The sequence below is a fragment of the Pithys albifrons genome, chromosome 10 (assembly GCF_047495875.1).
Source record: "Pithys albifrons albifrons isolate INPA30051 chromosome 10, PitAlb_v1, whole genome shotgun sequence".
NCBI classification, from domain to species: Eukaryota; Metazoa; Chordata; class Aves; order Passeriformes; family Thamnophilidae; genus Pithys; species Pithys albifrons.
In genome coordinates, this window is record NC_092467.1 from 23,860,216 (window position 1) to 23,881,278 (window position 21,063).

General features: G+C 48.0%; 1 protein-coding gene across 1 annotated transcript in view; it reads right to left on the bottom strand.

Moving 5' to 3' along the window:
* The window catches only part of ZSWIM5 (zinc finger SWIM-type containing 5), a 97,812-nt gene extending 77,176 nt beyond the window's left edge, over positions 1–20,636 (bottom strand). Inside the window, exon 1 of the mRNA XM_071565613.1 lies at positions 19,970–20,636. Within this exon, the coding sequence (XP_071421714.1) occupies positions 19,970–20,636 (667 nt within the window). The remainder of the gene's footprint in view (positions 1–19,969) is intronic.
* Between the last annotated feature and the right edge of the window lie 427 nt (positions 20,637–21,063).

Consider the following 21,063-nt stretch of genomic DNA (forward strand, 5'->3'; position numbering starts at 1 on the left):
AGTCTCAAGAGTAAGAGGAGCATTTTAAGGCATTTGCATCAAGAAATCCTACAGCACACCAGAGGAGAGACAATGCCCACCAGGCAGATACTCCAGTCCTCACCCTATGCCCGCTGCCCAGTTCATGGGCTCCTGCTCTTGCCCCTCTCCACTAAGATATTTGCAGCTCCAGCAATCCAAGAACAAAAGCTATCACTGGGCAAACAGCAAAGCTTCAACAGGATGGACTATGCCACTGAAAGGGGCTTTTCTCCATCCTAAGTGGCTACAAATTCCCAAGTCCCCAAAGAGCCTTGACATGAGGCACTGCTCCTGGCTACATCTGCTATGCCATCCCTCTCCTTCCACCCTAGAGCAAGAAAACCCCCTGTGCACATCCTTCCTGTCCTCTTCTCTGCTCACGTCTGGAAACTTATTTCTGTCTCCACACAAACAGGGAGTTATTGGGGCAGTGGAGTGTTTTCCCACGTGTGGAAGTGCCTCCACATGCTACCTGGCTATACATGAAAACAGAACTGCTCTGTCAAACAACTCCCTTTCACATGTCATTTATTTCACTGCATATTAGTACAACATTTCATATTTTGCCCTTTTTTCCCTGTTTACAGTACAAGAATGGGGAAATGTACTTTTGTCCCCTCTGAGGGCAGCAATAGACCTCTCAAAGGCTCCCAAACCCAATGAAGGCTACACTGCACACTCCCACCAAAACCAGAAGTGTCCCACAGCTTTGTTGCTGCTATGTTACAACCAAGGACCTCATCTCAAGTAGCACCCTTTTCTCAGTGTGTCCAAGACATCACCACATCAACAAACCACATGACGTGGGTTTGTTTGGAAGTGGTCTGCAGAAACATCTACACAGTCCCTACCAGCTCAGGAGATTTATCTCAAAATACCTGAGATTAGTAACCTAAGAAAGCAGGTCACATGCTCCTTTAGGGTATAGTGCTGCAGAAACTGGCCTCAAATCCAGGATCAGAGAAGTGCAGTACCATCAAGCTGCTGAGAGACATCAGCACTGACTTGCCACGTGTTTCTGGGCTAAATGATGGGATTCACCACTGGTCCCAAAGTCCAAGGCACTGTCAAAAACACAGCTGATGTTTGGAAGGAACACATTGTTTTTATGCTGACAAAGTTTCTCCAAATACAGGGCACAACATCACAGAGACCAAGTTCAGAGTCTGCGTTATGAGCTTCCCAGAAAAACTTCTGGCCAACCAAGGGGGAGCTCCAGCCTTACACCAGATTCCATAAACCTGCCACTCAGCTCAAAAGCAAGCTGTGACTAACCTGAATTTCAGCATTTTCCTTATCCACTGCATATTTCCCACATGTGTTTGTTTGGATGTGTTTTGCTCGCAACTTGCTCTTTGGAGCAACTCCAAATCTACCTCCCTCTTAAGCTGTGCTACAATATAGTCATTCAAACTGATTGCAAACATCAGAAGCAAGGGCTGATTTCTTTATGCGCGCTAATTCTAGACTAGGTCACCAAAGTATTTTCATAGTTATGTCAGCACTGTCTAGACAAACCATTAAAAACAGGATGCAACAATCACCAGAAATGCAACGTCAAATTTGTGCCCAGAGATACTGTGGGAGCTATGGGGAGAGAAGAAAAAGCCAAACCTGCCCTAATTCACATGGGCTGACCAGGGTTGGCTCAGTTGTCACTTTTTGGTTTAAGCAAAACTTTACCGAAGCAGATGAGAAAAACACATATTTAACTGCAATTTAAAATAAATAAGCTGACATCAACAAGCCTGGAGAACAGCAGGATTTTTGAAGGACTCTCAGTGCAGTTACAAACGCATCCAGAACAGGCTCCTCTGTTCGACTGGATGCACACACCTTGCTACCAGCACCAGGCCCTTGCTGGGAGACTAACCAGCACATCAGCATACTCATGGCACCAGGCAGGCCACCCTGTGGCACAAGTCCCACTATGTACACAAGGATTTGGCCACGGGCGCTCACCCCTGCCAACCTCCACCAGGGTCCCATGTTCACCACCAAACCCACAGCTTTCACATCCATGGAGAGCTTCTTGAGAGCATCATGCATCGGAACAGCAGTTTCCCATTCCTCACCACTTCTTGGCAGGGAACTCTTCCAAACTCCAAGAACATGAGCTGTAATCTTGGCAGAAGGGATGTGCGTATAAAAATCACCACTCTGTCAAAACAGAAAAATAATGCAGGAGCTGATCTGTGCACATTAATCCGCTGCAGTCATGAGGAGACAATTTCCCTGGAGAAAGTCATACATTAAAAGGAAAAAGGAAAAAAAAAGGGAAGAAAAAAAGATTAATGTGACTTTGAAATATCACAAGCACCGTTTATCTTCCTCCTACCACCACAGGTTTCTTGTCTTTTTTTTTTTTTAAATACAAAGAGCCTTAAGATTCCCTGTAAATACAGTCCTGCCTCCGATGTGCAAACATAGGTGTATTGCAGTATAGCAAAAATATAAATACAGTACCACCTGTTCTCTCAGTATACAACCTTAACATTTTTTAATTAATTCAATTAAGAAAACTCACAATTGCTTTTCAGTGCCATAACCTTCTAATTATACTCAGAGTAGGTGCATGCTCCTCAGAGCTCCTACTTATGCTCGCAATTCAGTCACACACAAAGTTCAGCCCTTGGTACTTTCATGCCAGCATGGAAGCTGAATGCAAAATATTGCTCCCCAATATACACTTTAGGCACAGACACAGAGTTAAGGCTGTGTCATGGGCATGACCAAAAATTCAAAAATGCATTTCTGGGGCAGGACTAAAGGATTTTTCCAGTTTAAAAAAAAATAAAAATAAATAAGGTTCAATCTATGTAACACAAAGACAACAGACATGCTTAAACCGAGGTGAATTGTGTGAACTCAGCCTCTGGTAATGCAAATAAGTGAGCAAATGAGCTCACCATACCGTTTAGATTCTCATTTTCGTTTTACACATACCCCATAGATCATAAATACACATTAATAACTGTAACAGTCAAAGTTTACATTCGGCTGTAACATTTAGGATCAATACTCTTCAAATGACCTTTAGTAGTAATGAGCTGCCATAACACTGTCTTGAAGACATTAAATTTTTATTAGAAATATTTTATTACAAAGGTTCAAACCTGTCTCAATGCACTTGTGCACTCATACAAATATTCTTCTATTATATTTTTCCTTGACAAAAAAACCCCAGATCTTCTAAGGTTTTTGAAAAAATGTGCAGCGTGGAGGCTTTAAATATTTCACATTTTCATTTGTGGGGGTTTTCTTTTCTTGTTTTTTAATCAGAACACATGAGCCAGGGGTTGGAAAATCAACCACTTTTCAAAGTGATAAATAGGAATTGTTCCCACGTGGGTCGAACAGGACAGGACCGAGCTCCTCATTACCATAAACTCTCAATTCAGTGGGGGTGGAGGAGGTGGGAGAAACTGGTACTCTACCCGAGGAGGGGTGACCCAGAGCAGACCTGGGTCTGGCCCAGCAGTCCACCCCCAGCTCCCTAAGGAAGCCAGCTCAGGGCTCAGCTCTGATCCTGCCCCTGGTTCATGGGGGCCCCAGTAGAGACCCACACTCAGAACAGATCCATCTCATACAGCTCCGGCCAAGTGAAAAGCAAACCACTGAAAGATGGAGGAAAACAACAACAAAATGGAAAACATCTAGTCAAGATCCAGTCTCTCTCCTTAATAATTTCTTTTCAATGACTAGTTAAGTTCAAAGTCAGATCATGTCCACATCTTGCTGCCTATTTTAAAAATTACAAATAATTCACGGGGTTGGGGGCTTGTAGCAATTTATTTCTTCAGCTGCAGGTTCTGGACTCAAACCAGACAGAAATCTGATTTTAGCATAACAATGAAACCAAGCGGATGGAGGTGAAGTCAAACAAAGGAGACACAGGGGAAAAAAAGAAAAATATTTCTCTGCATTGTTATTAGATGCCACCAGTAGGATCTGCAAATTAAACACACTCAAGGAAGCACTGTATACTGCAGTTAAGGTCCTTTGAAGAACCTGCCTTGGCTCAGCACATCACCAGGATGCAACAAGAAGCCCAGACCTGGCTGGGAGGGCAGCTCAAGCACATTCCCACATTTCATTGTAAATTCCTCAGGAGTCTTGACTCTTAAAAAATATTTCAATCTTGCTTCTCTTGTTCACACTGATCAAGAGCTTAGTCTCTAAAAAATCATTCTGTGATTTCCAAACCCCTTCCTAAACTGCAGTGATTAAATTGGAGGGCGGCACCCCTGTAGGAGCACCAGAAAAAGGCAGAGAAGCTGACCAATCAGTACTTGCACTGCCTAACCGCATGCTTTTTAGGGAGACACTGAAATAACAGCATATATCTTTCCAAGACCTCGGAGAGGATCCTTCTTTCCAGTGGCAGCACCAGGAGTGCCAGCAATAAGCCTGCAGCGTGCACCCTACTGGCAGCGCTCTCCTCCCCTCTCTCAGCAGAAGGAAAACCACATCCCCCACCTTCCCAAACCCCTTGTCTGGGTCATGGCAGTGGCAGCCCCTCGCAACAACCTCCATTTCTCCCTCTGCTCTTGCAGTGGCTCATTAGGGTGGAGAAAGGCTTCAGAGCATCATCTCTGCGGGCCTGTGGACGGCTGATCCACGAAGGGTAATTCCCACTGCTTAATGACCTGAGACCAGCCGAGGCAGAGGCAAATGGGAAAGGGAATCTTCTCATTTGTTACCCATCCCCACACCCCGATAAAAAGAATGATTACACTTTTAAGTTCGAACAATTCCCCGAAGTTGTAGCCATGTCATATCTAGATTGTCTAATTTACATGCATATTCATAATCCCTGTGTATTTAATTAAATTCCTCAGTCCCTGGAGTGTCTTTCCTAAACAATAGTAATTTATCTCGCGCAGATAAGGGTGCCCTCGATTTATTCCACTCTGTAGCTAACAGCATTTCCTTCTGATCAAGCCTAGGAAGCAAACTCAAACAGAGGGAATCTTTAAATATATTTAAATTGCAAGATTAGGCTGCTTCTCTTTCTTTCTCTCTCACCCCAAGTTACCCTTTTAAAGAATAAACACTTTCTCCTGAGCTCCAAGAAAAACCTTTCACCCAACCTCCCAATAACAGCTCCACACCCCGAATGCAGAATTGCTGCCCAAAACCCACAAGAGAATGAGATCTCGCAGACTCTGCATGAGGAACTACCAAGCAGCAGCACCTCCATCCAGAGTGGTCCACTGGACATCCTGTGGATGCACCTTCCAGCACAGGCTACAAACTCCTCCACTGCAGTCCACACTAAATAAGCTGTACATTAAAAAGTCCCAGCCTGGAGGTTGAAGAGCTCTTCTTTCCAGCCAATGTCCCTACAGTAAGGGGCTATTCCCCAGCACATAACCTTGGGCATCTCAGAGAGGGTCAGAGACACAGCAGACACCCCAAGATGAAGCAGCCCTTCAGAGAGATGCATCTGCCTTCAGTCCCCTAACCCTCTTCAAATATTACCATGGGGAATTTAACTTGTCCTACAATTAGAGAAGCGCTACAATATTTAGCAAAGTCAAACTGACAAGAAGATTGTGATGAGAAAGGAAAAGAATAGAGACTGGTGCTACTGCGCGTTTTTTGATTACACATTCCTTGCACTCTGTTAAATCCACAGCTCTTAATAGCTTTGCTCCCTCTCCCAAACCTCAGCCTGCAGATCTGGCATGGCATTGAGGAGGGCTGGAGAAGTGCTGGTCTCTCCAAAAGCCTCTTTAGCCCCACCAGTGCTGTGTCACTGTTGCCTTGCCAAGCAGTGCCAGCAGTCCCTGCCGAGGAGGGCCATCCCAATGCCCACACAGCAGGGATGCTATGCCCTGAGAAGACTAAGGGATAATCCCAGTGCTGCAGGAGATGCAGGGCCAGGGCTGCTGTCACAAACCATCTAGTTCTGCATCCACATCACAGCCAAGGGCCAGGGCAGCCCTTTGGCTGGAGAGGCTGCTCACACCAGGGAAGCATCGCTCTGCTCCAGCACCATTTCTTAATCTCCTCCCCAAGCATCTGCTGCTGACCACTGCCAGACACAGGGGAACCCAGCCGTTCTGTTCCCAACCAGGCCCTTGAAGCCTTTAGAGATGCTGTTACTATTTATGAAAACAGGGTCAGGATCCTGCTGTCACAGCTCCTTCCTGAGCTGCAGCGTCACCCATGATGCAGAGGCAGCTCTGGGAAAGCCCTCAGGAATGTGACCACTGGGACTTGATGATGGACAGGCTCCGAGTCATAGCCACTCACCCCACTCTGGAGTAAAACCAGCCTCCCCTCACCTGGGTGTCTCTGTGCCCACCTTCCTGGGCAGCCCCATCCTCTAGTTTTACACATGCTGCAGCCACCAGGTCCCCCTGTGGGCCACCCCCATGTCCACAAGAGCCCTCCTTTGCTACACCACCACACCACAGCCATGGCTGAACAGCTGCAACCCCGCAAAGCTGCATCTGGCTGCCATCACAGGCCCCACCGATACAGCTGGGTGTTTCTCCCCTCTTGTACAACAGGAGAAGCAATGAACAAGGAGGGCACTGATCTCCTTCAGCGCTGGAGACAGACCTGACACTGCCATAAATGGGGTCATGTAACCAGGCTGCCCTGTTAGCACTGGGCTCGGCACCCAGCAGAGCCCATGGGACAGTGAGGTGCTCTCCTCCACCCTCAGGGCAGAGCCTGCCAACCAATACATCCTGCCATTGCCAAATCCTCTTCCCCAGGAATTCATCACCGGATTCAGACATTCCCAGCCTGTTACTTATTTCAATGCTTTCAGCTCTCTGGAGTACAGGGACATCCTGTCTTAAACCTGCTGAGCCTCATGCCAAAAGGACATCTGCTTGGAAGGCAGCCCCTCTGGCTGACCTGGCCCTGGAGAGCCGCCTTCCCGTCTCAGTAAGATCCCAAACATACCCTTGCACCCGCAAAGCAGAGACAGCTCATAGCAGAGCCAGGAGCATGAAAAGCTGCTCGAGCAAATCACAGCTCCCAATCCCACTTCAGAAGCTTTGCAAGATTTTTAGACCTTGGAAACATTTTCTTCCTACTCAGGGCATTTTTAGGTTAATGGTTCATCAAACCTCACAGTCCAGGAAACCTTGGTGTGGTTGACCATTGTGTGGGTGTGGAGATGGGTGGGGAAAAAACCCTTTTGGGTATCAGGCCTTCCCACAGCACTTCTACCACAGGCTCTGGGCTGAGCTAGGAGTTACCAGAAAGAAACCAAAAACCAGGCAGGCAGGCAAGTGAAAACTTCACCACTGTCTTGTGCCTCCTTCAGATACAGAGAATTCATGGAAAGCATCAATCTCCCATTCAGAATGTTCTCCAAAATACAGCATCATCCCCATACGAGGAGCAGCCGTGCCTGCTAAGCCCCTCTGCAAATTCCCAGAGAGGTGCTGGGTGGCACCAGTAGTGCTTGGTGACAACACTGTTGGCTGAGAGAACACACAATGCATGAACTCTCCGCTCGTCCAGGCGCAGGTCTCCACCATAACACACTGATTCCCCTGTGCTGACTTCAGTTGGCTCTGTCCTTTTTGCCTAAGCCTTATTTGACACGCATTACTCAAGTGCAAAAAAAAGAACAAAGCATCGGTTTTTAGGACAAGCCTTCATTACCCAGAAGCTTATCTTCCTTAAAAAACTAATGCTTTCAAGCAGAAGCCCCAAATTTGGGCAATCCTCATTAAGTCATTCTTCCACATCCCTCTCTTCTACAGTGAAAGTTGAGAAGCTGAGCCATGACTAGGAAAAACTAATAATTCATATTTATCCTGTCCAGTTTTTCTAAGTTATTATTTTTCAGAGCCTAAGTCACAGCAAATTTTTATCACAGCACAGACAGAAAGGTAATAGGGCAAAATTCCCCTCTGCCCCCTTTCCCAGCAATTCCAGTTCCCTCCTGCCCCTCAGAAACCCCATGGGTAAGGCAGCACACTGTGAGCCACCAGCAAATAACCTCCAGCTTAAGCAGGCACAGGAACCTTTCAAACAATGTCACTGTGCTGAATTTTACAGATAATGGATGTCTGTACTGTATGAGGACTGTGACTCAAAAGTGGACAGTGATGCACCTGAAGATACTCTTTCCACATACTCACAGCCACATGGTTGGGAGGTGACCAGAAACAATCTTTTCTCAAATAAACAGTAACTTCCAAACTAGGAAGCAATTATTTGCTCCCAGTACACTTTACATGAATGGGAACAGCGTGACCTTGCCAAGCCCCTCCTCATCCATCCCAACCCTAACACAGTAGAGAGCAAGGATGTCCTGCTGCTCTCCAGCAGCTGTCTGGTGAGATGGTGTCCTTGCACCACAGGGGGCTGTGGGCAGGTTTTAGCAGCAAAGTGCTGTGTCCAGGCTCCAAAACCAGCAACCTTAGAAACCACTGCCTGAACATATTCCTCAATCTCAAAATAGCTGGCTGCTATCAAGCTCACCACTGAGGGTGATTAGCCAAAGAACATGAATCTTATCTAGTGGGATAGGATCCCTGAAGTTAAAGAAGACTCAAACTCAAGAAAAGTGAGAGATGAAGAGAGCTTTAGCAAGAGGAGGCAAGGTACTTTTCCATGTCATCTACGAGGTTCTGGAAGTGAAGAAAAGGGCTAAGCTCCACTCTGCACCATTTCAGAGGGTGTAGCTTAAAAGTACTCCAAGCCCCACTGCTTGTTCTTAGTCATCCTCACAAGCACATGCCTTGTGCCTGTTGTTGGTGAGTAATATTTTCCCCAGTGGGCAGCAAGAGAGCAGAAGCAGGACACCAGAAACCACACAAGTTCACTATCATGCCTTGCCACGCATTGGTTGCAGTTCCTCGCCATCGAAACATACAGGAGCTTTTAAGGTCCAACTTCATCAATGAGCCAAAGGAGCAGAAGAGCACACTCCATCATCCCACTCATCACCTTTCTGAGAAGGTATCTGGTTAAAACAGGCACTCCTTCCTTACTCATTTTCCAGTCTGCAGAAGTCATCTGCTAACACAACAGGAGGCCAAGCAAGGTCAAGCAACACAGCAGGAGCCACCAAAAGAGGAGGTGGCTGAGGATGACACAGGCACTGGAGCCTTCTGAGTGCACTAAAAGGACCTGTCAACAATGCCAGTCAACCTCAGAAACAGACAACCTGCTGAGACCCTCAGTTTCTCAGTCCAAGTCTTCAGAGAGCTCAGCTGACCTCAACAACTTCCCAACACACCATGACAACATTTCCAAGTGGAGTTTACAGCCTGATTTTTCAACTTTCAGGCCAGATGCCCCTTGTTTTCACAAGTACATCAAATATGGCAAGCCCACAGCTTATGGATCAAATAAGGTAGTCTTAAAAGAGGGGAGACTTGAGAGGGAGAAGATATTTCCCACAGGAAAAAAAATTACATTTGCCTCAAAATGCAACAGACACAGGGGACAAATTAAAAAGGGAAACCATAAAATGCTTGCCCAGCTCCTTTTTTTAATCCTTACATCTGCTGCTTTACAGTAAAGTTTCATCTACTGTGTATAATTAGATATCTGTTCCATGATTCTATTCTATACAGCTTTCTTTGAGACTTATCTGCACAGCCTTTAACTCCAAAGAAGTTCTAAGTGGACCAAAAGCTGCAGTTACAGCATTGCCTCAAAGTTCTGAGAGGTGCTGCAAGGTCAACAGGTGAAAGTTTCAGCCTGGGGTCTGCAGACTCATGCAAGGAAGGCAGCAAGAACACACCAGCTTATTGCTGTTGGCCTTCAGCTCCAGGAACATTTCAAGGCTACACAGCATCTCCTGACTACTCTGCAGATCCCCCATTTGGGCCCATGCTACAGCACAGTGAGATAAGGCCAAAGCCCAGTAGGATTCCCAAAACAGCCCCATGCTCATCCTGGCCCAACTCCTCCTGCAAAACACAAACCAGCCTTTTTGCTGTTGGCTAGGAGAAGATGGAGTTTGGTTGGGTTTTCTTGATCAATGAAAGTGCTATTTCCTCAGAGATGGGAAACACAATAGATGGCCACCAACTCTAGTGTCAAAAAGCCAGCAGGCCTACGAGACATTAACCTTAAGAAGATGCAAGGGCGGCAGGTCCAGGACATGAACATGGATGGCCCAGATAGCCAAGAGACAGCTGACACAAATGGGAGAAAGGGAAAGGGAGACCAGGCAAAGGGGATGCCCTCAGCTTGCAATCCCTGCCCCATACCAATCATTTTAGAATAAAGGAGATCTCAAACTCACTTAAGGTTATGGTACATCTCCTGAAACCCGAGAATCCACCCATCTGATGCCTTCACATTTGGTAATTAAGGACTTAAAACGTCCACAAGGAAGGAAGGAAACTGTCTCCACTTAAAAGAGAAGGAACAACAACCCCATGCTCTACTAGGGCAGGGAAAAGAGCATTGTGAATGCAAAGCAACCAAACCTACACTCCATTCCCCTTAGGGCCCACACAGAGGCACTCCTGGGAGAAGCTGATCTGTCAGTGTCTCCACCAACCATGAGGAAAATCAAGGCGATAAGCAACACTAGACATCCACCAGGCAAACTAAGAGGATGAAGCATTTCTCTGGAAACAATCGGGTTCTCTAATAACAGGGCTGCAGCAGCGGCGTGAAAGGGAGGGAGGAGAAGCAGGCGGGGAGAAAGGGACTAGCTGGATATTTATCCCATCCTCATCTTTGTGTTATCAGTACCCCGGTATCAGCATTGTTCAAAATGGCTGCTTAGATGGTTGCCAGCAGCAACAACAGAATCGGTCCATCTGCTGGCATTCTCCTTAATCTATCTCAAACACTCGTCTTCTTTTTAAATGCACGCAGGGGAAAGAAGGGGGAAAAAAAAGTCTGCCTTGTACAAAGAAACAGAATCCTCCTATAACAGAGCCTTTTAACTAGATTTTATGCCACCCCTGTTTCCAGGACACACAGACAAAAGTTAATTTTCCGATAAAAGAACCAGTGTAAGGTGCTTTTTTGTTATGAGATCAGAAAGCAAATGGAATTTGAATTGTCTGCAGTGGCATGTATCTGACAAAGATTAATTTAAACAGATATTGTCTCTGAAACCAAAGTCCATTGAGCGGCTTCACAGCCTATCAACCATGCGAAAGCAGCTCCTTAGCAGCACTGCTGACTCCATCACTTTCTTTAAAAATGGCTTAACCTATTTCTTGTAAGATAAAAGGTCATATATAGTTCTATTTTACAAACCCATAATAGCCAAAGCCACACCACGGGAGGACAATCGGGAGAAAATAATAACGGGGGGGGGATTTCCTCCCCCTTCACAGACAGATGCTCGACACTTGCTGGGTATTTTTCAAAGCACGGCAGTTGCGAGCGGCTGCAGCGCCACCGAAATGTTTCGACACCCTTAGAATAGAATAAAAACCCCAGGGCCTCTGCAGGTTGCCGGTGCAGGATAGAGGAGCCCAACCTGGGGTGGAGATGCAGCACTGCCAATAGCACAGGATACTTCCTTGGCTGGGATATGAAGCCCCAAAGACACAGAGCCAAGCATGGGGGTCCCATCACCCTTGATCCCCGGGCCAAGCAGGCAGTGCTGGGCAGGAAGGGAGACCCGCTGCTCTCTGGGTGCTCACTCACCCCCCAGGCCCTCTCTGAACACTGGGGTATTATTTCCCCTTTTAATCACAAGAAACAGATCTGTGCATGCCATCAGCTGGCTGTGTGGATGGAGACAGCTGCTCAGACTTCAATGGAACACACACACGCACACACAGAGGAGGAAAAAAAAGCTGCAGAAATCCAAATCCTGCAATTTCTTCCCTTTTTATTTCCACTTTATACAGAGCACCGCAGGGAAAATGCTACCAGATAGTTTCAGAGCATTTGATATAGCAACGACCCAGCTTTGGGAAAAGAACGAAGGAGACACAAAATAAAAGATGACAGCCAAAAGCACTTTTAATATAGTTTCAGTACTTTCAAGAGAAAGCTTCTGTACACACAGCAGCCAACAAACTGTTACCAAAATAAACACAACTGGCTTTAAAAAAAATTAAAAATGTCTTTCTGATGATAAAGAAAATCAAAGGAGACGAGAACTAGTGAGTGAGACAGAAAATAAACTTATTTTTCATCCTCCAGACACACTTCTTTTAATTTGGCATCCAAAGCCATTGTATTTCATTAATGCAAATTTTATTTATCTTGGGAACCCATTTGTTGCTCTCCCACCCCTTTGACAGGGCACTCATCTTCATCAAGGCAGCCACACAGCCAGGGCACAGCACACAGCATCTCCTGCCACCCCTGCCTTTAAAAACAGCACCAGTAGCGAGGCAGAGCTGGGACTGGTGTCCTGAGCAGTCACCAACACGCTGGAATCAGCTGAAGGATGGAGGCCAGGGCTACTGATCACCATCCAGAGCTGGGGCACAGCCTCTCCTGACTTTGCCAAGGTCCCAGACACCAGGCCTACAGCGTTCCCACGGGGAATCCCTCTGTGCCGGCAGCTGCAGGGCACGGGCACCGTCTCCAGGTGCACAGACAGCAGCCAGGCAGATACCAAGCCGCATCCTGCTGAGCGAACCTCAATAATGATTAGTGGCCCCCAGTCAAACGAGCTGGGTGGGGTAGGTGCAGGCAGCTCATTATGGGCATCAGCCACAAACGGGGCATCACAAGGAGGACACAGACCCCCCCCTCCGCTGTTTTAACCCGGAGTGACAGCAGCAGGGCATTTGCAGACAAGCTGGACCAACATATCCACATGCAACCCTTCCAAGCTGGCACCCCAGCAGATCTGCCTCCTAAGCATATTCGTGGCTTTGTTTTTAATGAGAAAAAAAAATTTTAAAAAATCCCTGGCAACACGCACCTACAATGCGACAAGTAAAAGCCCAGGATTTTATTAATTTGTGCATTACTTTAAATGCACCATTTTACAAAGACTAACCCCAATCCTGCACAAAATCCTAAGCCGTAAGCTTGAGACAAAAAAGCAAATGCTCTTAAAATGCAGCACTAGAAAATCCATTTGGAGAGAAATGTGATGGTGTCATGAACAGGTGAATCCTCAGCATTTAATAAAAACACACTCACCACACCAACCAAGTGGAATCAATTAATACTCAAACACCAGGATTAAAAAAAAAAGCTTTTGAAAAATTGAATTTCCATTTCTGGGACATTTTATTGTAATACAATTAAGATGCTTTCGTACTCCCATCCCCCAAGAAGGGGTTTTGCAGGACCCATTCACTGCAGGATGTTACCAGGTCCTTTCCCAACTCCCACTGCAAAGGCTCAAGAAGTTGGAAGTCAATTTCATACATCAAACCCTTGTGAAGACCAGGTAAAAAATGAAGCGGGGCTCAGAACTGCTCTCCTGAGCACACAGGAGAGCATCTCCAGGGCCTTGGCAGCTCTGTGGGCAGACTAGGAGAGCTCCCTACCACCACCCCACATCCTGGCTCCTGAAGGTAGATTTGTCTTATCGCACTTACCAGCACAGCCATGGTTTGGTGCCTGAGTTTTTGTTCTCACTGGACAAGTAATTGATTTCTATTCATGCTGATGCCAAAAAAAGCCAATGCTAAGCAGAGGCAGGAACCAGTCACCCAGAGGAGTTGCTTTCCTCCCCTTCTCTCATCTCCAGAAGACCAGGAATTTGACAACTCCATGACACAACCTCTTCAGAATAGCATCAAACATACAGTAGGACATACCAGAAAGTCATTTTAATACCCTCAAGATACCTCCTTGCAAAATAAAGTCACCAGCACCAGCCATAGATGGGACAACTGATGGAGAAACAGGTTCAACCATAATGCGCCTTCTGCTAAGCAGTCAGATGATCCCAGCAGACACCTCACCTTCCCAGGCCTCCTACACCACCTCACCAGAAAAAACAAACCACGCAAAGAGACACTGGAGTAAGCAAAGGCTCCTTCCCCACCTCCTCCCTCAGGATGCTACACAAGGTCAACTCCTCAGAGAGCAGTCAGAACAAACTCAAAACCTCACATCCCTGGGAAAAACAGCACTACCCTCACACCTTCAGAAGAAAATTCACCCATTTCAAGTATAAAGTCTCACCACACAGCAACAAGCCTTGGCCTTGCACTGAAAATCCCCAGGCTTGGCTGCCTGGAGAGGGTGAAGAGATGCTATTGTCCTTCCCAAAAACTCCAATAAGCTCCTCACCTGCACGAGCTACTCCAGCCTCAGGAGCAGCAAGGGAAAACCAGCATAAATACGAAACACAGAGCTGTCCATGTCACCTAAATGTAAACCCCTTAAACAGTAAATGCAAACACAAGGTTGGCCATGCTATTCATCTGAGCTAACCCCAGGGCAGAGCAGATGTCCTGTTGGGAAAGGGGGAGCAGAATGTAATCCCAAAACCACTAAGGGCTCTCCACCTTCTCCATAGACCAGGTCATCCTTCAGGCTGAGGTTCCCATATATACCAGAGAAACACATAAGCCCACAAACTCTCTCTCTTCCATCCTAACACTACCAAGATTATTTTTTAAATATATGTATTTCCAAGCAAAATTAAGAGCTGACACACCACAAGACAATTCACAGCTGAATGTGACTTTACAGAGCTATTGGATAGACAGGCTCGTTTAAGTTTTCCAAAAGTCCTATCTGAGGTTAGAGGGACTAATCATAAAACATCTAACATCAAAGCAAGCATCAAATAACAGCAAAGCACATTCCCTCGCACAAAGCTTCAAAAACAAAGCAAGCAGGCACATGTGGTTTATGTTATTGCAGTTTTAGCACAGTTAAATATTTCCTAAAATATTCCCTCTAGATGTGAGCAAAATTAAAATCTGCTGTGAATGACGAGCAACTTGCAGGCAGAGAAAGCCAGCTCAGTTTGTCACCTGGGCTAAGCTGTACAAAGCACAGGTGAGCTGAGAACAAACTCCTACTGCCTGCTCAAACCAGAAACCAGGACCTGTCCCACTCTCTCTCTGAATAACATTTCAAACCTATTTATTCTTAAAGTCAAAACTAAGTATTTTATTTCTTCTGCTTTATTTTTTGAGTCTCCAGCCTCTTTAAGTTAGCACCATGTAATTAACCACCTGGTTAAAAAGACATCCCAACCTCAAAGGGTTTGTTTATACTGTTAAAAAGAAAAGGATGCAAAAGCCAATAAATAAATCTGCTTAAAATAAAAGGTTAAAATTCCAGCTGTCATCCTAGTTCTCCCTGCACTACCAGAAAGAAACTCTGTTGGCTTTCATCATCTCCTATTTCAGTTTCTGTAATATAGTCCAGAACACGCTCAAGAAATATTCCACCTATGAAGAAGCAGCAATAAACAGATTGTAAGTTTTAACACCTAATAATACTTTGTTTTAATTATATATGTTAAGAAAAAATCATTAGAAACCTAAAGAGCTTAATGTGTATTTAAAATGCTCAACAGTTTCCATCATGATAAGGCTAATGAACCTTTGCCAGCCCCTTTTATGTGGGTAAAAGTATTTTAATATAATATATGGCAGGATAAACTAATCCACCCCTAAATAAAAATAAAAATTAATTAACAAATTAGAAACATGCTGTACAACAAACATCCCACACAAAATCTAAGAGGATACAGAGAAATTAAACTCCCTTCACAGAACTCTGACACAGGATACCAGGTTTCAACCTGAAAAAACCTTTCACATCCCATGGTGTTCCTTCTAAACCTGCTCCCACTGGATACAGCCTTAAACCCAGACCCAGGAGGAGACTAATCTTTACACAAAACAAAAGCAACCACAATTGGCCCTAGAGAGCCCCATCAAAGTGTTTTCCCCAAAATAAACAGCTCTATAAAGGAACACACCACTGGATATAAATTTAGACTCTGCCCCATACCACGTCACAGGGGAAGGAAACCAAATGCGTGCCTAAAAGCAACCATTTTTAGTGGGGAAGAAAAAAAGAATCTTAAAACCCAGAAATAGCTTGGAAAAAAAAGCTGACAGTGGTTTCAACCACGTTGGAACTCACTGGTGTTTTTACCTCTAAAGCTGCATTTCAACAGGCATCATTACAAATATACACTGACACAAGCTGAAGATTAAAGTGTAACAAAAAGCTACCAAATCTAAACTCCTCCAATTAAAATGCACTTACAGGTATCATTTACAGGTATCAAGTCTAGCTTAACCTCTGCCCAGGTAGAAGGCTGTGGAAGAAGGGTTAGAAAACCCGCAGTGCCTGCATGTCCAGCATAGCCACCAGACTAGGAAACATGGGAAGGTACCCAGGACTGGCCTGCAAAGCATCAGATAAAATATCCAGAATTAATTGTGAGATTGAAAAAAACAGGCTCCCTCCAAGTGTTTACAAAGCCAGTGCATTTTAAAGCCCTGCTTCATTGTTACTCTAACAGCGAAAGTAAATTCTGCCTATGTACCTATGGCTGGACCGCATACCTTCCCATCGGGGCACAAAGGCTTATCTGTGGGGAAGGAGCACATACCATGTAGGTTTTTTAAGTGTCTGGTTACAACACAAAGCTTGACGCTTCCTCTCATGAGTAATCGAAAACCAATGAAAAAGGAGAATTCTCCCCTAAAATTACAAGGGACACTTGCCCACCCATCAGCATCCTTGACGACTTGAGGGCAAACCACATTATTCCATACTGGGGAGCACAGGAGAGAAACACGAATTTGTTCTGCTGGATCACAGCTTACTGTCAAAATCCACCAAAGGTCTTTTCTCTCTCCAAAAACCCAAGAGATAATAGTGTAAAAACTTTTGTTCATAAATATTTATGCGACTGAACTTGTTAAAAATTAACCGCTGTCGTTAAAGGTTTTGTATCCTTTAGGATTCCCAGCATGCAGTGCAGTTGCACGCTTTATATTAAGCCTGGCATTTCTGCATTCCTTTCCTGCATGCTTTTGTCATTTGTCTAAAAATTAAAAGAAAAAAACCCACACACCACACACACACAAAGACGGGATCTGTACACATAATAATAAAGCAGTTTTTAAGAAGACAAAGATGCCTGTGTTCAACATCCAAGATCTTTCTTTGAGCAGGGGGAAAAAAAATCAATTTAATGACTCCAGTGAGATCAGGGTTTAAGCCTCGTTTAAGTTTTACTAAGCATGAAGGAATTATTGGTTGATAATGTGGCATATATGTTTTTTTCAAACCTGCCAGCTTTGAAAGCATGAGGGAGCCGGAGCCTGAAGCACTTTGCCCCCATAAGCACAAACCTCACTCCTCCACACCATCTTCCATCGCCAGAAGGTCATTCCTCCTGGATTTTGCCTTTCAGTTTTTCAAAGGGATTTTTTCAACCACACAGAGAAGGAATTTCACATCTGTACTATCCCTATTTTTTCACAGGTCTGAGTCAGAAACACAACTGTATAAACATCTGATCTTTATTAACAGCAAGTCTCAACTGTGCAAACCTCAGGTCATGGCGCCGGGAGCTGGTGGTGTCCATTAAAGGGATCCTTAGAGGGGAACAGTAGTTTTGATTTAGCACTGGAAAGCATCAAGCAAGTCAGGGTTAGGGTTTTATTTTTTTCCAAGACATAATGGTTCCCAAGTTCCTATCTTAATTGCAAACACACATACACAGCCACAAAGTGTTTGTGTCTCTGGTGGCTGGAGCCCTTCCACCTCACCTTCCAGAGGCATCTGCAGGATGGATATGGAAAGTTGGCAGAGGACATCTCAGCTATGCCTCCAGTCCGCCTCGGATAAACACACAGCCCTTCACAGCCTTTTGTTTGATGTAAACCTTCCTTCTCCAGCTCAGGGCTGCAAGAGACCGCTGTGACACGGCTGCTCCGGACACAAAAACGGAGGTGCCTGACCCCGTATCACCCACCCGCTGCTGTCCGAAGAGGAGCTGCACTAGAGCCGAGGCCCGAACCCCCTCCCCGCTCCGAAGGCAAACTCCCCTGGCGAGCATCCCGCGCCCCTCTCGGGCTGTGAAAACAGGAGATCAATCACCCACCGACTTTGCGGCGAGCGCTTCCAGAACATGCTGCTTCATCTAAAAAGCTGACGGCTCGGAGGACAATAAGCACGAGCTCTGATTTCAAAGCTGGGGAGATGGTTTAGACTTGTCAGGGGATACTAAACGCCAGAGCCAGGACCATCCTCCCCGTCCGCGGGCTCGCCCAAAGCAGCAGCGGGAAGTGCAGGGCAGATGGGATGTTGGATGCCAGCGCTGGATGTCACTTTGAGATGGGACTGCTCTGCTGTGTCTCGCACACACCTGACCCTAGCACTCACCCAGATCCTTCACGTAATTGGCTAAACGCTCGCCAGAGCCATATTTCAAAGGCAGATAGATTAAAAAACTAATTTAAGAAGAAAATTCCTTTGTACAGAACCAGTCCTGGGTTTAGGCAACCATTACCTCTGTCTCCCACTCCCAAACCAGCTGCTCACTGCATCCACACCTTAGTGGGCAGGTCATTAAAGCATTGCCCTCATCAAACTATTATTTTCCCCTCTCCTCCTAATTTTAAAGTTCCTGAAGAGCTACACCTCTCCCACTGAAAAAAAAAAAATATTTGGTTTTGAGTTTCACAGTCTTTTAAACAGAATAATTAATCATCTTAACGCAGCCCTTACAAAATATTAATTCACGCCAAAAAAAGAGAGTATAATCATATCCTCCGAGAAAAACCTTTTGTGCTTCAGGAATTTTCACTGCATGTCCTCAGAGGTGGGAGGAGAATTCTTCTGCTGCCTCCTATTCTCACATCTCAAATGGAAAATGTTTTGATAATGCTCTTCTGAATGTAAACTGTACCGAAAGGGATTTTTATTTTTTTTAAGCAGCTTTTTTTTCCCCAAAAGGAAGAAGGGCTCTTTAAATAAACACAGCCTAACTACCCATTCCTTACAACAAAAACCACCCTCCCTTCACTCATTCACGCCATACCCTGGCACAAGATGAATTTACATTTCGCATTTGCAAAACAAATTCTCGCCTAATGTCATTTTAATCGGAACGCGCATTTCAATCCCTTCCAATAACAACGAGGAGCAGCTTATTTTATGTAAAACACCCCAATTTGTTTCTCTTTAAATATATGCGGATTTCAGATGGGGAGAGGGACTAGAGGGACAGGGGAAGAGGAACATTTCCTCTCCGACAATCCCTCTCCGCCAGCGCACACAAAAGCCACCTGCCCATGGAGAGAAAACACGATGCCATTATTCCCACCATCATTCCCACGGCCCCTTCGACACCGAACGAGCGTGAGAAGGCCGCGCGCATCCGTCCCCGACACGCGCATCGCGCCAGGTCACCGGTGGCACCCGCCGGTCCACCCAACTTGTCACCCCCCAACGCTCCCGGCGCTCCCCCCGAGCCGGCGCTGTCGGACGTGCCCGTGCAGGGGCTGGGAATGGGAAAGCGGCGGCGGATGCCCCATTAGAGATGTTCCAAGAGGGAAAAGCCCCTGATGGAGAAGACAAAGAGGAACACTCGGAGCTGCAGGAGAGATGCATTATGTTTATAAGCCCATCTCCCGGCGGAAGGGCCAGGACCCCCCTTGGACCGCGGGTGGGGGTGCTCAGGGGTGAGAGGGACGTCGGCTGCGGGGAGGATGGGGGACCGGCAGGGCTGCGTGCCTTCCATACAAACCCCCCAGAGGCACTCGGGGGAGAAAGAGGGTAGTCTTTTATTTCCCCCCTCGGACAGGATGGACGACGTCCAAGCTGCGGGCAGGTGCCGGTGACACCTGGGCACACGCACCCCCCGGGGGGGTGGTGTCACCCCCGCCCTTCCATACATCCCCCCCAAACCCCAAGCCGGCATCTCCCCGGAGGAGCGCACGGCGGTTCCTGCCCCCGGGGCAGGATTTTCCTGTCAAACCACAACCGCGCCAGACAAAAGACTGAAGTGCAGGAGAGGATGGGGAGGGGTGGGGGGGGACGAACACAGACGAAACCCCGGGGGCCCCGTCCCGGCACTCACCGACTTGCAGCACGTTGTCCACCGCGCCGGTCTCCAGCAGGCGGATGCCGCGGCGGAAGGGCAGCCCCTCGCCCTGCGGCGCGGCGGGGGCGGCGGGCGGCAGCGGGCCGGCGGCGGGGCTCTCCTCGCCGGCCGGGGCGGGGGCGGCGGCGGCCGAGGGTCCCCCCGCGGCGGCGCTGGCGGGGGAGGCGGCGGCGGCGGCGCGGCCGGGCTGGAAGCTGGAGTACATGCAGATCTGCCGCTCGCTGCGGGGGAAGCTCCAGTAGACGATGCGGCGCTGGACGGGCTCGGGGATGCGCTGAAAGCGGCCCTCCACCCGCTCAAAGGCCCAGCTCCCCGCCACCCGCTTGGCCGCCGCGTCCAGCAGCGACTCGGGCTGCAGCAGGCTGCCGGTCTCGCCGCCCCCGCCGCCGCCCCCCGGCCCCGCCGCCGCCGCCGGCCCCGCTGCCCCCGCTGGCCCCGCCGCGGCCGCGGGGCAGCAGCCGGGCAGCGCCGGAGGGGCCCCGCTGGCCCCCGCGCCCGGCCCCGCCGAGCCGGCCCCAGGGCGGGGGTGCACGGCCCCGGTGCCCCCCGCCGGGCAGGCCCGGGAGCACAAGCGCTTGGGGCCCGGGGCGCCGGCGGGCAGCGGCGGGCGGAGCAGCTCCTCTCCCTCTCCTCCCTCCGCCATGGCTGCGACCGACTGAGCCGGGCAAGGGGAGGAGAGACGCCGAGGAGGAGGAGGAGAGGGCGGGGACCGGGGGGTGGTCCCGCCGGCCAGGAGCCGGCCCTGAGGGGCGGGACGCTCCGCAGCCCCCCGCCCGCCCCCGCCGCCCGTCGGGGCACAGCTCCCGGCGGCACCTGCCCGGCTCCGGGAGGTGGGGAGGGGGCGGCCCCGGTGCCCTCCTGGCTGTGTGCCCAAGCGGGAGGGGGACTCGCAAGGCATCCTGTGTCCCCCGTGTCCGGAGGGGAAACCGCCGGGAGCTTGCACTGAATCAGCGGGACAAAGGGACACGGCGAGGCTGGAGGTGGCAACGCTCCCCCGGGGCAGTCGGCGGGATCGGCACCGCTCCCGCTGCGAGTCCGGCGGTATCCGGTTCCGGCGCCCAGCCTGACCC